We start from the raw sequence: 16,832 nt of genomic DNA, 5'->3' as shown, positions 1-16,832 counted from the left end.
AAACATACATGAATCCATATGCCTTTTACACACGGACTCAAACCCTACTTCCTCACTGGGATCCATAAAGTGTAATCTTATCTATTTATGACTAGAAAGAAATCGGTTGCTATTTGCACATTCATTCACATGTTCACTCTTTCTCTACGGCACTATTTTCACACTGGAGGAGCTCTACAGCTTTTATCGCATGAGTAAATCTCTAAAATCCAGTGCTGAGGCTGCTGGGAATCCACAGGTTTCACGTTACAGATGGGAAACACATCGAAACCAGCCTTCCCCCATTCTGCAACTCCCCCACCTTCCTCATCCTCCATCCTCCAAAAAGGGACTGAAAAGCAGGAGTAACTGGTTTGGTCTTCATTTAACTGTGTGTCTTCCCTCTTTTTTTCACCTCTTCCTTCATCCTCCCCTCCTCCCTCCCTTCTTTGTTCTGTCTCTCTGGGGAAGCTCGGAGGACAGGTACGAGCATGTATAAACACGGCAAAGAAAAAACAAAAAACTCTTGAGCAAACTAATGTTGCTTCTATGTTGTTTCTCATTTTCATTGTGTTCATCTCTATTATAGTTCATGGGTGTGTCGAAACTGGCAATAGGACAAAGTATGCAATGTATAAATAAATAAGCTGAGCCAACTGAACTTGGAGCTAAAAGGTTACAGTGGTGAGCACGCACGTGTTAATTTGTGCAAGACTGAACACATGCTTCTTCTAAATCCTCATCAATGTCGCCATCCTGTAACTCGGTGGAGCACACACCCTTCTGCTTGTCTTGTTTTATAATTTTCTTTTATAAGTGTCATCAGGTTGCGTTGCACCCGAGGGAGCCGATTTCAAGTTGAAAAATAAAGGTAGTTGGAACGAACCACTCAAATTTACTCATCAGAAAGTTAATGGATAGAAATGTGCCATTATTTATAGTGGCAAAGAAACACCAATATTTAGTTCCTGTCATGTCAGCATCTATTCCAAGTTAAACCCACAGAGACCTGTTCTCTTACCTGTGTGCGTCCTTTGGTGTGCCTTCAGATGAGAGCTCTTTGTGTAAACTTTAGTGCAGCCTGAAAAGAAATTACAGAGAGAAATCATGAGCCAGGCTGAGACCGAAAATGTGCTCACCTGATGCAAAGTTTACCTTGGCCATAAAGCTGTTAAGCAAGGAGAAAATGAGCCATTTCTTGAGTTGTTTTTCACTTGTGACCCAGTGAAAAGGGCATACCAGTGGACAAACACAGGGACGCCTTGTCCCTTGTCACATATTCACCTACCAGGATCTTTGGCAAGGGAAGCTAAATGAACTATTTCAAATGGTTGGTCTCGTACACCCCCAATTCATTTATGTAAAATATCTCCAGTTTAACAAGTCATTAGTCTAATTTGGAATCCTAAAATTCTTATTTTTTGACATGAAAAATCCGACAATGTGTCACCTGTTTCCCATACAACTGCAACTTGGGCTAAGGATTTTCTCAGTTTTCATGGTCTTGTGTGACAATTTCTGCCTTGTTTCACGGCCCTCACACAGGAAACAAGGAATGATGATTCTCATTCAATCTCTTTGATGTCTCAAAGAGACAGAGATGTCCCTTTCTTGCATTAAACAAAACCTGAACATGAAACTAAAATACTTATTGAGATCAATGTTTTTGCAGTGTATTATCAAGTATGCTAGCAATCTGGTTTCTGTTTTTCCTGTGTTGATGTGTGTGTAAGAGAGAGGCAGTGTATTACTGCCAGATTTGCATTTGTGCTTTAGCTTTGGGAGCTGAGCATATTTACACATCAGTGACATTGGTAGAAAGCAATTTGAACCAACTTGTTGATACTTGTTTTCATAAGCTATTTGTATAACAAGCCACTTATGGCCCAGGACATCTTGCAGGGCTCAGGCTGCTGACTGTGTGTGTGTGTGTGAGTCTTGTGTTAAATATTTAAGTATACTGTACAGTAGTAGTACTTCAATATTTACTCTGTTTGTGGATGAGCAGATACTGGATTTCATGCTGTTTTTTTTATGTTGCCTAAAGCGTTCTACACAGGATCAGTGATACATGCTGTGCTCACTTCATCCAGCATGGGTGGCTTTCAGGTTACATCAGAAACCTCATCGGCTGCACACTGAAAAGTCACTCAAACAAGGCCAAAGATGAAACTGATTATTTATAATTATAACTTTGTGCGCTAGGGCAAAGCATAAATCTGTGTGGTATGCAAAAACCAAAGTAATGCTGCTGTGAACTTTGGCATCTTCACTTTTATCTTGGGTGGTTTGATTGTCTTCTGCCTCAGTGATACTGTTGTTAAACTAGTAGAACAATCTGTTTAGTTTCAAGACATTGCCACTAAAATCCTTGACAGAAGTAGAAGACCTGTAGAAACCAAAGTTTCTTGACCCAAGGGAGAATTATTATTACTCTCACTCTATGAAACATTATTCTTTAATGCAAATAAACCACGTACCTTGGAAGTCACAAAAGTGGATCCTCCTCTTCTCCAGCTCTGGGTTGTTTCGCCTGTTGTATTTAGGACCTGTCAGGACACCCTGACCATGTGTCATCAGCATGGCATGTTGGGACAACCCCATCACCTTTATCCCTCCCATACGCTGCTGGTATGGATGCACAGGTTGGGGCGCTAAGCTGAGCAGCTCTTGCTGACCATCTGGGCTCCCTGGCTGAGAGTTTGGAGGTGAGGGTGGCAGGCTGTGGGGCGCTGTGTGCTGGGATGAGCTGGTTGGAGAAGCTTGGTAGTAACCATGGTGCTGTGGCAGGTGGTGCTCTGCCATCATGTAGTTGCTGTTGGTTGTCGGCAATGCAACACTGCCGAGGTTCAACATGGTCCTGCCACTGGTGGAGCCATGTGCAGAAGGGCAGGTGTGGGACATGGTGAGGTCAGCACAGCTGGTGATGGGCATGTGGTAGACCTGTGACTGGGGGCCCGGGGGTCCAATGTGAAGCTCTGTTTCCAAATTTGGCTGCTGCTGCTGCTGTGACCCTGTGGGCACACTCACCACTTCTCCAGAACTCATGTCTGGTTTGATGAAAACGTTGTTGATTACAGGCTGCATGCTGAAGACAGAGGTGAAGTCCGGCAGGGCCTGGGTGGTGGTGGTAGGGATGGAGCAGGGCACCTCCAGTCCAGGCTCCGTCTTGATCTGCTGTGGTGTGAGGGTCTTGGTGTTGGGCCGGTAGAGGCCTGTGCGGAGGTGAGTCGTGCTGGGAAGGATAACATTGATGTTAAAACTGTAAGGGGCCATAGGTTTGTCCTCTGAGAAGTACTCATCGACCACGGAGGCACTCTCTCGTCTGTATTTCTTGTCACCGTTGTCGGTTGAGAGACTCAAGAGAGGACTGTTGACCTGGGGGAGGTACTTGTCCAACTCTAGTTGCGTCTGAAAAGAAACAAAACAGAGAGTAGGAGGAATTCAACATGTATAATCAAACTGCAATTTATCACAACAAATATTTTACTCAGTTATTTCCCAAATTTCTAACCACACCTTTTGGTATACACAAGAGAAGATAATGGAGTCGTTCTCTTCTTTCGTACACATGTAACATACTACTTTCTCCACTGAAGCATTTCATGATAAAACCCTGTAACACAGCACTCACTTTGGGTAAAAACATGTTAATGTCAACCAAATGATTAACTAAAAGATTTCAATAGCATTCAGAGAACACTGTGGAAAAATCCACAGCGGCAGCAGCAGCAGCAGCAGCAGCAACAGCAGCAACTACTGTTAGGCTCAGTATTTGTTTAACTTCGACATGGATGAATTTGTTTAACTGCTGTAATTATTTTCTGAGATTACTGGGCTGCAGATTGTGATAAGGTGACTGTGAGATGGCTCATTTGCACACAATTCACAGTTAATAGAAACGTTAGGTATGGTAAAACAAAATATATATATACATATTGGGGGAGAGAGACAGAGTAATTAAAAGAGAGTGAAAGCTATTAAGAAAAGGATAAAAGAAAAGGTTCAGAGAAGTTGGTACCAGGACTTGCTCCTTCATCCCCTCCTTCATACCACAAATTCCTGTTTCCCAGTGGAGCTCACTGTCCTGACAAACCCCTCAAGGCTGCAATATGTTTTACTACATAGCACCTTCAGCATGTTTGGAGATGTATTAATCAGTGATCAATAACTGTTATTGGGTTTGGTTTGAATTAAAATCTGCAGGCTTTCAAGTCATAAAAGCAAATCATGAAGAGCTATTGGTGTTATTGATCTTGCTTCAATGTTGCTCAGCAGCTGATTATTGGCTAACACTGATGTAACTGCAGTTAAGACTTTTTCATATACATCAGTTTGGAGCTGGTAAAGAAAATTTCAACCTACTACCTTTACAGTTAGTTGGTTCCCTTTGTTAATTTAAGCTTGCACAGCAACAGCTGTTTCCCAGGAAAAATCCACAGGGACAGAGGAAGGGATGTGTTTTACATTTTCATTTCATTGGGGATGAAGACAAGAAGATGCAATCAAGCCACAAGAAGTGTAAAGCAGAGTACAGTGCAATGCAACAAGGCAAGTAAAGAAAAAGGGAAAAGGGATAGAACAACAACTTAAAATCCACAGATACAATTTGACCTGTAGCTGAAACTTTGACTTTATCAAACAATTGTTGCTACAGGTGAGTGAGTATCTTATTCCAATTTGAATCCATTGCATGTGTTTCTCTTTCCTAATTCTGCCATTCCTGTCTGTTGTCAGTCATTTACACTCAGCAACCTAGCTAGCTGCTAACTACCTGTCTGGAAATTATGTGATCACCAAGAGTGACAGATGCATCTGTTAGTCTTATTGAAACAGCAGTCCACTGCACCTTTTCAAACATTTAAACAGCACAGAATGCTGTTTCTTTCATGAGGAAACCACCTTTAGTTAAGAGGAGATACATACTACAGACACATAGCAGGCAGACAGCATATTAAATCAGTAGAGTTTAATTCTGTGCTTTAATAAACTCACAGATTTAAAATTAATTACACTTACCGGTTGCGGCAAGCATTGCTGACTAAAACTTTCAGCTCTTGTTGTTGCAACTTCCTGGTTTACAAAATCACATATGTGCTGGTTATTTCACATAAACCATTACTGTATTTCTGTTTTTATGTGCTGTTCTCACTGGTTTGAAGTAGGCGTGATGTGCAGGTATTTCCACGCATCCAACAGAGCTGAACAATATCAAAGTCTGATGATAGTCATTGCTATGTACCAGGGAGATTCAACTGTCAATGTTGTTTTTTTCTCTGTGTTTGTCGCTGGATGGCATTATCTGATTAATCCTGATTAACTAGTATGTGTATGTGTTTGTCATTCAGAGTCATTCATGCAGAAAGCCACTGCTTCAGAGGAGCACAAACCCTTACATGAAGAATCTACGCTGCAGAGACCACACACCCACAGACACAGAAATACATACAAATGCATAAATACATGAACCACAAAAATGCAACAGCAAATGTATGTTTGCAATGTACACAAATGAAGCAATGCACCCGCAAACACACACCAACACACAAGCACACAAACATACAAAAACAGAGTTCACTCCATGGGTGTGGCCGGTGGAAGTGTTTTAGTTAGGTTGCCGCTTGATCATACCAAAGGCTGAAGGCATGGGAAAAACGCAGCAACTTAAACACAGGCAGGTAAAAATAGACCTGCCAGACAAATCTGATCCTCACAGTGACAACAGATACACAGCAATAAAGAAAGGAATTACGGAGGGAGGAGAGACCAGAGGGAGAGCAAAGGTTTTTTTTAAAAACAACATTTATGACAAATGTCCAGCAGAAGTTACAAAGCTCAAAAATATTAGATTATAATGACATGAAATGGGATAGAGGAAGCAAATCATCAAATCTATGAAGCATACCATAATTAGAATCTCCTAATTTGCAGTTAATAGACTAATCCACTTATTATTTCAGCACTGGTTTATTGTAGTCAATAAATAAAGTTATCCAATTACAGTATTTTATATTTTACATCTTTGTTGTTAGTACATTTTGATGATGTTATCTTGGCCTATCAGCAGGAGCTGTACTGTATGAACTGCACCCCTGAAAGAAATGGTAACCTAGCGAGTGCAGTGGAGTCTGGGACTGAATCAACTGATTTGGAACAAATGACCTAACGAGGTGCTGATGTGCTCGAGGTCATGTCCAGCAGCGGAACAGGAAGCACAAAGCAGCAGAGGTGGCCTGTTTCAACACTCTCTATTCTGCAGCACTGCTTCAAGTGCCAACACCCCCCCCCGACACACACACACACACACACACGCGCGCACACTTTTCATTGCTCAATAATTTCACTTTAGGTTCCTTAGAATTTTGAAGAGTTTTTATTTACTTTTTTAAACAGGTATAATATCAGTTGTCAGTATCTGCAACAGGTACTGTATAGTTATTAAAAACAATGCAGCAACAAATCTTTTTCAAAAAGGTATTTAGGCTAGATTCACATTTTTGTTCAGTAAAAACAGCAAAAATATCTTTGTCCAAAATATATTCTTTACCTGTACTTTGCATATTTGCATATGCATGTGTCTCTGTTTGTACGTGTCTGCATGTATTCTTAAGTGTCCGTGTATGTGTGTGTCTGTGTGTGTTTATTCAGCTGTGCCTGCGGGGCTAGATGTCCATCGTTTGTCGCTGTTGAACTCACACCGTCGTGTCATCAGTGCAATCTGAGCAGTCAGTGAAGTCTTGGGTATTTATTGAGGGGGGGAAAAAAAAGAAAACAAAAACAGCCTCTCTGTTTCCTCCCCACTGAGGGCTCCTGTGTGCCTTTCAGGACAGGACACAAACAGGCCCTGTGCTGCTGGGATGCTGGCAGCTGTAACCCTTGGGTGCCCTTGGCCACGTCCCCTGCTGCCCTGCTGTTGATCCCTCTTGTTGTCGACCTCTGCTCTCTGATCCGCTTGCATCTTTTCTCACTACTGACATTTCTCTATGCAGGCTCTTAGGCATTAAAAATGTGACGATATTTCTGGCCGAGGTAAAAAGCTGTCTCACAGTTTAAGTCGAATAAAAGAAAGTTTTTCCCGTCATATATTTTGTCAACAAAGATTTCTTAAAAATAGTGTTAAAACATCGTCTAGTCTCATTCCTGTAAACCCAACATTGTGTGACATCTCATCTCATGAGCTAAGTGTATCGTCACAACCCTAAAAGATGACACTGTGCAGTCTTACGTCTATGTAATTTTAAACTTTGCACACATGTTCAGCAAACTTTCCCTTGATTAAAAAAAGCTAAAAAGAAAACAACCTTTTTTTAAATTAATCCCTGCCCAAATACCTTCTGATCCTCCCTTTCCATATTATATGTTAACAGCTAGGAGTTAGGAGAAATGTGTGTGTATTGTGTTTTTATTTTTAAAAGTGCCTTGTAAGTAATGTTAACTGTCCTCGACACATCAAACAAGAGGTGCCGCAACCTCAAAGCAAACTAGTTGATGAGCTACAATTTAAAACGTCTCTATCATTTTATGTGGTAAACAAGTAAAATATCTTCGGGTCAAGACTTAGTTAATAATTGGAGAACATGTACAACTGCGCAGCTATGAATCCTTCTACCTGATAACAGTCTCTTATCAGTTCTGCTCGGGTTTATGGGATGGAATGGGAGTTTCCACACTTCCGGCCAATATCCATTTTTAAAAGGACCTTAACATGTTTTAGCCCCATTTACTACAAAGAAAAACTGCTATCCATTTTACAATTACATCTGCATTTTAGATTTTAATCCTTGCAGCCACTAGTTTCCATTTAGTGCACTAACATGTATGAAGCTTATATGAGCACTGAACATCTTGTCTGCTGCTGCTATGATTTTGAAGTCTGCACTTTGCTACCACACAACAGCACGAATATGAAAACAATTCACAGTTCACAGTAATGCCATAACTAATTCAAATGTATCCACACAAGGTTCAACCTTCATCTTTGTAATATTCACTTGCCCACGCTGACAAAGAACAAAACTCATTCACCAAGTGGAACTTTTCCATTCACACTTTTCTAACCAATCGGGACTCTCCATGTTGAATGAACAAATTGGCTGGTGGATCCATACATCTGAGATCTAATCTGTTATTCACAAATCTGCCTACAAAAAAATAAAAAAATAAATCCTTGGAGACTCAGTGAGGAAAGCGGTTTCACAAGGACGCCTCCTAATGACATATTTAATAGAACTATTTCTATTCATCTTGAATTCAGCTTATTTAGATGTCATTGAAGTCCTCAACAGGTGGTTAACCACATCTACCCATGCCAGCTGCATACCGGAGCAGTCATCTTAAAACAGAAAACAAAACAATCAAAGCAGCACTTTGGCATCTCTCTGCGTCCTCTGAGCCAAAAGCCCCCAAGCTACAAGGTCAGCCATCTTCATTGGACCCCTTCCTCTGCTAATTGCAAAACAAATGGCTTGATCTCATTAAAAAAATTAACTGATAATGCCTTCTGGTCTGCTTGCTTTGAATCAATAGAGCAGAAATCACAACAGGGTCGTCAGAGCAAAAACAAAACCTTAAAGACTGTGGTGATGTTTTATGGCCGTTGAAGGAGAAGAGATAAGGAGGCTTGTTTTGGCTTCACGGGACAGTAATAAGTAAAGACAAGAGTTAACTGCCAGGTGGCCAAAATCCACTTTGGCTCTTCTGGGAAAATCTGGTAAATTGAAAATATTTCATACATTTTGATAACATTTAATGATGCGTTGGTGTTTCAAAAGGTGTTTACCTACTTTTATTATACTTAACATTGATTATATTTTAAACTAAGGTCAGGCTGGTTAAACAACCAGAAAACATCCAGAAAGATCATTCCTTTGCTCTGAATTGATTAGCTCAGTTGGAGACAGTGGTCAGCAGCCACACTAACTATGACTGTTCACCTCAAGACTCAGTGGACAGCAGTTTACAATAATGACAATAAGTGCACACAATTAATGGGATTCTGTGAATACATATAATAAATAGAAATCTATCGTATCTTCATATATGCCTCGATGTCCATTCAGTAACCTATAAAAGTGAAAAATATAAGATGGATATCAATATATGCATCACCCATGGAAGGTCAACATGTAAAAGTAACATATTGATTTTTAAATATATATGCAATGATGGATGCCTGAATTAAGACTTGGTATTTTATATGCGACATAACGTTCCAACTACTGGAGTTGCAAATGATGCATGTATGTCACAAATGATAATTACATATGTATGTATGTATTCAGACACAATATATGATTTCAAATTATTTATACCCAAATGTCCATAAATTAACTTGTATTCAGTATTCCAAGACACTGTATGTACATAAAATGTATCCCCATATACTTTATGTACACATTCTGTATATGGCTGATGTATGACATGTTTATTGTTTAATTAAGATGTTTTCGTGGTTTACAGTTAATCCGACTTTCAAAAATGGAAGAGTTGGCTACTAATGGACTTTCATTTCTCAGGGAACTTTGTTGGTGTTCATGGTTCGCTGTGTTGATTACTTTATGGAGCACTTTCATTTCTTGCAATGTGCTGTAACACCTCTCTAAAAAACACCTCTCTAAAAAAATCCCCTTTGACATTTATCATTGTGTAAATATAACTCAACAATAACCTCTCTCTCGCATGTTATCCTATTTCTGTCTCTTATTTTTTTGTCACTCTTTGTTCTATATTGTCCCACAAAACAGATTTAGCTTACAGAAAGGGGATGTGGTGTCTGGGGGCATTTCTAATTCTGGATCCAGGGTTCCTCTACTGGTATTTCACATTCGAATGTCCCAAGATACTTCAGAATCACTGCGCATAAGGACATATGGAAATAGACCTACTATTATTTTACATTTGAAGTTCAAACTGGCTGAAGCACTTTGTCAGGACAACAGACTTTTATAGTTGACGTTATGCAACTAACTTTATCTTTAGAGACACTGAAACCCCCCCCGAACAAAATGATTTCACCTTCACCAGAACAATTTTCACTGTTTTTCCAAACGGATGAAGGTAAACAGTGGTAGTCATTAAAAGAGATTTTGCAGATTTAGTAGATGAGCTTGCAGACCACAGGCATTATGAAATAGCAGAATAGGACTGTCTGCGGGCGCCATGTGTTGTCTGGTACAGAGACACGGCCGGGCATGATGGATATGACATCAGCGGACCACGCAATCTGAACAGAGAACAGCATGAGTTAAATGATCAATCTCTACTGGTCTGCTGTTAAACTGACACTCAGCAAGAAGATCAGAATGATTTATGGATTTGCATTTACACCTGGCCGATATATTAAAAATATTTATCAGCGGTGATGTCATTGTTTTGACAATCCAGCTGAATAAAACTACTTTAAAAAAGCTGCCAATGTAATTATTTAATGTGCACGACAGCCAATTTTATACTAAAGGTGTTTAAACGGTCCTGAGAACATTTGACCTGTTAAATAAATTAACTTGCAGAATAGTGTAAAGTAATCTATTTTACTTTGGTTACTGCTGCTGTCTACCTAAAACTAAAGCTTTAAACTACAGGCTCAGCTTGCTATGCTGCTCTATGTCACACAGTTTTACACCCAGTTAAGTCTATAGTCTCTTTTTTAAAACAATGAATAAAAAGGCTGAGGTGTATCCATGCCAAGAGTAATTTAAAACACAGACAAGTTATTCAGGTCGACTTTTCCAGTTATGCTTGTGATTAATAAAAGTCACGCAACCTGGTTTAAGGTCTTTAATAACAGTTGCAATGATCTGAGCATTGCCTAACTCTGATCACTTCTGACTTTTACTGATTGGCACTGTGACAAATGATTGCAGCATGCAGCCAAAGTATCTATAGAGTCTGTGGGCTTTTTGAAGACACTAAATAGACAAAAGAGTATGGACAACGGATGTGAGAGCTGAGATGACATAAAATAGCATTGACAGACATTCACCAGAGCACAATAGCAACACTCAAAGAGGATTTTATACACATGAATCCATACATTGAAAAGAATCATCTATAGTTTGTTGTGTTTAATGACACCAAATCAACAAATAAGGAGACCAACAAAGTCCCTCAGTTAAAAGCTGCAACTCTCCTTTTGCTTCAAATCCAATTTCCAATATCAAATCCAATCTACATTTTAAAAAGGTAAAGATTAAAAAGTCGATTAAAAAAATTGGCTCAGTCCTCTCAAATGCTTGATTGTCTCCCAAGAATGAACAAAACAAATTAATCATATTTCCTCACATCACTAATCAGTGTGGGATTTTGCGAGCTCAGACTTGTTGTCAGCAGACATTTGCTCAGATGCAAATCAGCTGTGTTTGTTATCCTAGAAGTCAAATCATTAGTCAAACGAAAACCTTTTCAGCCTTCAGTAGCATGAAAAACGTCTGTCAGCAGCACGAGGCCGAAAAAGACGAGGGAATGTACGACAATTCATTCAAGTTGACATGACAGGAAACATGTGGAACAGGGTCAGTCCGGTCAAAACGACGACATCAGTACAATCCCAGGATGAAAAAAAATAAAATAAAGCATCTTAGAAACCAAGTTTAAACCATATCTGAGTATTGATCTTCAGGAATCATTAGGCATGAGTCTTGATCTGTACACCATAAAGTTACTCTGTAACTTCTCTTGTCGTCTATGCAGTCTTACAGGAAACCCACTGATGATATAATGACAAAAGAATCTGGAAATAGGTTTCATATGAGTTACCTATTCTGCTTTTACTGCTGAGGTACATTAACAGATTAATTACACAAAAAAAACATGTTTTGATGAGCAGTCAAACTTGGGCTCTGAGAACTTGTGATGGCAAGTTTACTTAGATATTTTATATAGACTAAACAACTAACCAGATAATTGAAAAAATGATCAACACACTGTTGGATAATGAAAATATTAGTTATAGGCTACTGGATATTGCTAAACTATTACATGTCCTTTCATTGAATGGATCTAATCCAATCCAGCCAGGTGGTGTCTGGTTAGTGCAGAAACCTCCCAGAACAAACATAAAAAATACTGGACCTCCAAGTTGACCTCTTTAAATTATCACTGCGGTTTTACATCTCCAAACTCAGCAGGCAGATTTATTACCAGTATGGTTAAATGCCACTGTTATGCCACTATTCACTGAAACCACCCACAAAACCAATGTTGCAGAATAGTTTTCCAGATCGATGGCGTGTGACCAGCATGTTTTTAACTGGGATACTGTAATATTGTCCAAATACTTCAAGTGTGAAAGTGGCAAAAGGGAGTTCCTTTGAAAGGGGTTGCAGTGTTATAAGCTGACTCTGCAGTTCCCCTCTGTGCATTTTAGCATCTTTCAGATTATTGTTTTGGATTTGCAGCCTGCAAATGAAAGATTTGGTTCACTTTCTCAGCTCTCATCAACATCATTTCCAGTAGCAGCAGGCGGCTGTTCTCCCCAATATATAGCATTTATCATCTGAAGAGATATTTGCTTCAGGAGTTGGTGGAGACAATAACAGAGCTAAAAGGAGAGTTAACGCTGGGCTAAACATTCGACATGTGGACACAAATAAGACTCCAAATGAATGCTAATGTTGCTCCGTGTCTGCTAGACGTGTAAACACATAACACGTTCGCATAACACGTTCGCCATTACACTTTATAAGTGGATAACGTCAATGTTGGATTGACAGTTTTTGCGCTGCACCCAAGTGGCTAAGTGATCAATAAATGCAGGTTTAATCATCTTTCCAGGACTGAACCACTTTAACAGCCTTATTTAAAACAACTGTGGAAAAAAACATAGGTGCAACAGACAGCTTTTGACAATTAACTCAGCAGCAAAAGAAACCTTTTGATACAAACACACCAAAAACACTGACAAAAAAATTAATACAACAATATTCGAGCGACCTAAAGACCTGAATGTGACGAGTGTTTGAGCCTCATCAGCCTTTCACTTCTGCTGTGACTTTCTCATGGAGGTTGGCCTTAATCATCCTCTCTATTGCCTCGAGGCAGCTTATGGAGATGCGGGCCCTGCTCAGACAGGTTGGGTAACATACTGCTGTCACGACACCGGCTAAGTTAAGTGCTCTTTAAAACCCAATGACACAAAGACATTTCCTCTCTTTTAGGAAAAAACTGAAAGTGAAAAAAGACAAAAAGCAGCATTTATTTTACCCAGAACTTCCTGTTCCAATTCATTGATTTGTTATTGTGTTTTCTGTACAACAAGCTGCTCAAAAAAACATTGCTACTAGTGTAATGAATAGCTGTTTGTATCATATTGTATTTTATTGTTGTGCTTTGCTTGAGTTGGAAACCCAGTGCTGAAACAAAAGTATAGACAGGAGAAGAAAAATGATGAAACAGACAGACAGAGAATGACATGTGATCGGTGAGGAATGTGTTTGAGAACCTGCCTCATGCACATTCATGGTGAATCAAGAGCACATAAGGTAAACCTCTCAGCCTGCAGTTGGAATTAATTTGCCTGAGGGGTAACTATTTCACTTAACCTGACTTCTTTGTTCTTGACATCAAGTCATGTTTTGCATAACATCAAGCACTGCATGTTACAGCAACAAGAAACAAGAGAAAAAGCAATTGAATGTTGGCAATTTTGTCTAGGTAGTATCACATAGTGTTTTTAATGTTAAAATATGTACTTGCTGTCAACATGCTTCACTTAAAGCAATAATCAGGTTTTCAGCTGCATTACTTTATGATTCATGGAATCCCACAAGCAGACAAACCAGTTAATTTAGGCTATAAAATAAGTTGTGTTTATGACAGTCATTGTGACCTACATTGATCTGCAGCACGATAGGCAGCCAAGGTACACAATGTTCATCACTGACGACACAGGATGAAAACTAGAAAACAGAATGACTAAAAAAAATACAAGAAACTAACTTAAAGCTTTGTTGTGCAGAGACAACCATCCATAACTAGCAGTGGCTTCAGCACCTCTTAAATAAACTTGTGTTGCATAATCAGAATTTATACAAAACTGGTTGGCTTAGATCGAAGAGAAACCAGACATCAAAATAATGAGACAGACTCATGATCCAATACAGTTGAATATCTGAGTAATACTGCTGCACAACGCCCACCTAGCATACAGCGCTACATTCAAACTGTACAGACATGAGGCAATATCAATATTCACTGCTACTGGGAAATGTTGGTTAGCTTCTAATGACACCTGTCCCGTTGAAAATGCCAATAAAGTTCAAAACAGCTGCACTTTTATTCAATGTTTGCATAAAGATCAACAGCATATGACTGGGCCAACTCAACACATAATGCTTTGTGTGTTGCACACAGGTACAACACATGACAAAGTGCACATCATCACCATGTGTACAAACATCTTTAACCTATCAAATCCACTGGGGTCTTTGCATTGCTGGTCTGGCACATGGGACACATAGAGGAGCAGAGCCGTTTCAGCCTTAGGTCTCAGGGTCTGCTGCCTGTTTACCAAACACCCAGCAGGAGGCCAAACTTAGTGCCGTATGCAGGTGTCCGGTTTCTGTTTGTGCTCTGTGGTCACACATACAATTCACAGCCATTTAACTTTAATGCAGCTGTCATGTATCTACTCTCATCAGTTGTTCATGTTTAACAAAGAAGGTGGTGGAGTGGTCATAAGATTTGTTTATCCTTTTGTTTTACTAATTTTCTGCCTCATTTTCTGCCTGCTTAATCGTGACACGAGTTACTTCCTGAAATGTGTATTTCTGGCGTCAGAGCTACAAGTATTCACTGACAATCTTGGACAGACAGATCTACAAAGGAATGCGATGACTGATAGAGAAGACACCATTTTGCAGATTTGTCTAAAATTAAACCTGCCTCTCCATCATATGATCACATCCCATGACTGACTGGCAGGCAGTGTGGGTCATCATAACTTGATGAAACAAGCAGGAAACCACATGTGCGCTCAGGTCATCTGTGACCAAGTTGAGTGTATGTGAAATAATCAAAATAAATAATAAGGCCATAAAGGCCAGAAGGGTATTAACTTCATACAGGCTGTATCCTATCAACAGTAGGCCTACACCATGTAGCCTACAGAGCTTGTTCATTCACTGTTAACAATATGTTAACAATGTTGGACTGCATGTCCAGAAATAACTTTGTATGGAAATACAAATGCCAACAATGAATGCCAACAGTGAATGCCATTAGCCTATTAATACAACTTGAATAGCAACTTCAAAAGTAAATCTGATAGAACTAACAATACATAACTACAAATAAAGTTTGATTGGATTATTTCTATTTCTTGCTTCAAACACAGTTTACAGGTGAACTTTACCTGCGTTGTCTAACATGTCAGATGTCTGCATAGGACTTTAACCTGCCAGCCAGTGCAGGTGAGCTGCTTCCTTTGACAGGTAAAGCAGCCTGGTATGTGCATAACATGCAGCTCAACGGTCATTACATGGATTTTAGGCGCTATCTTTTCCACCAAAACACGCAGAAAGTGCAGGTAAAAAATACGGAATAGTTATTAAAACACTCAGAGAGGCCGGACCTCCGGTTCACCGGAAGCCCGCCCGTCCCCAGCGGGTCGGCGGAGACTCTCACCCCGGGTTTGACGTCCTCAAACACGGATGCGTCTTCAGCGCCGTCAGCTCCAGACATCCTCACCGGCTTCAGCTGCGTGAAAACCGCCCTTTCTTCTGTCGTGTGCGGCGGATTCATCGCCAGTCCTACACTCGTTGCCATTAAAATTGTTACTTAAACAAATATATCTTCTAATGAATTTGGGTTATAAGTGCATAAAGAGTTATTACAGTCAAATGCGCCTTATTGGAGCCAAAACCTACGTATTGATTCCACTGCCCTCCCCGCTCTTCTGTCTCACAGGTAGTTGTTACCTGAGCTCAAGTATGGACCTGCTACCTGGAGGCGACTGTCGACACACAGCACAGCCAATGAGAGCAGAGGATGAGTCTTGCGGTCCAATCAGCTGTATGGAAGGAGGCGGGACTCACCTGAGAAACTCCAGGAAAGGAGGAAAGACAACCGAGGTCATGAGGCCAAGTGCTGTCCCCTCAACCACGCACGCGCACGCGCACACACGCACACACACACACACACACACACGCACATGTACACACACACTCACTACCTAAAAGCTTGATTTTTTACAGTAATGCTGATCTCAATGTCTTTTAAAAAAAATAGAAAGATAAGATAAAATAAGATAAGATATAACTTTATTAAATTTCGGTCAACATAGCAGCACAAAGGAATACATTAAAACAGATGCAGTATTGTAGAAGTATTAATACACTATTTACACTATACAATCAATAATCATGAAAATGATGACGCTCTGATTAAAGCCAGCAAACCAGATTATTTTAAAAAATTTCTATAATAAGCTCTTTGCCAAATTGATGCCATGTCTATACTAATAGCCTACATTACTTTTTAAAACAGTGCTTTAAAAGAAAAAAGATATCCATATACATGAATGCTTTCATACAATTTCAGAAATAAGATGTTAACCCTCCTTCATGTACACTGGGCATGCACAGGGATTTAGAGGTTGGTTGCTTGGTTGCTGCAAGTACTATGAAGGAAGAACAGAAATTATGAAAAGTAAGACCAGATAGGCTATGTCTTTGCTTTGAATGACAACAACAAGGTCAGCAACGCCAGGAAGTTTTTATCCATGTTGAATTAATTGCTAGCTGATGTTTGTTTTCTTCTTGATTGTGTTAGGTTTGTGACAAATCAAGCGACACGTCTTGACTGATAAGACCAACTCAGGCAGGGAACGTGGGTGTCTGCGCCAAGTCACCTTTTCC

The 16,832-nt window shown here is 39.8% G+C and overlaps 1 protein-coding gene across 1 annotated transcript in view; it reads right to left on the bottom strand.

Annotated features, from left to right (window-relative positions):
• The window catches only part of klf5l (Kruppel-like factor 5 like), a 28,183-nt gene extending 12,298 nt beyond the window's left edge, over positions 1 to 15,885 (bottom strand). Inside the window, exons 1-3 of the mRNA XM_038709134.1 lie at positions 15,601 to 15,885; positions 2,460 to 3,390; positions 1,001 to 1,060 (exon numbers count right to left, since the gene is read on the bottom strand). Of these exons, the coding sequence (XP_038565062.1) occupies positions 1,001 to 1,060; positions 2,460 to 3,390; positions 15,601 to 15,741 (1,132 nt within the window). The 5' untranslated portion in view covers positions 15,742 to 15,885. The remainder of the gene's footprint in view (positions 1 to 1,000; positions 1,061 to 2,459; positions 3,391 to 15,600) is intronic.
• Between the last annotated feature and the right edge of the window lie 947 nt (positions 15,886 to 16,832).

This window comes from Micropterus salmoides, unplaced genomic scaffold, assembly GCF_014851395.1.
Source record: "Micropterus salmoides isolate LMB-PRFRI ecotype aquatic unplaced genomic scaffold, ASM1485139v1 Ms_hic_scaffold_9, whole genome shotgun sequence".
Taxonomy (NCBI): domain Eukaryota; kingdom Metazoa; phylum Chordata; class Actinopteri; order Centrarchiformes; family Centrarchidae; genus Micropterus; species Micropterus salmoides.
Note: the sequence above shows the minus strand (reverse complement) of the source record. Positions and strands in the feature narration are given on the sequence as shown.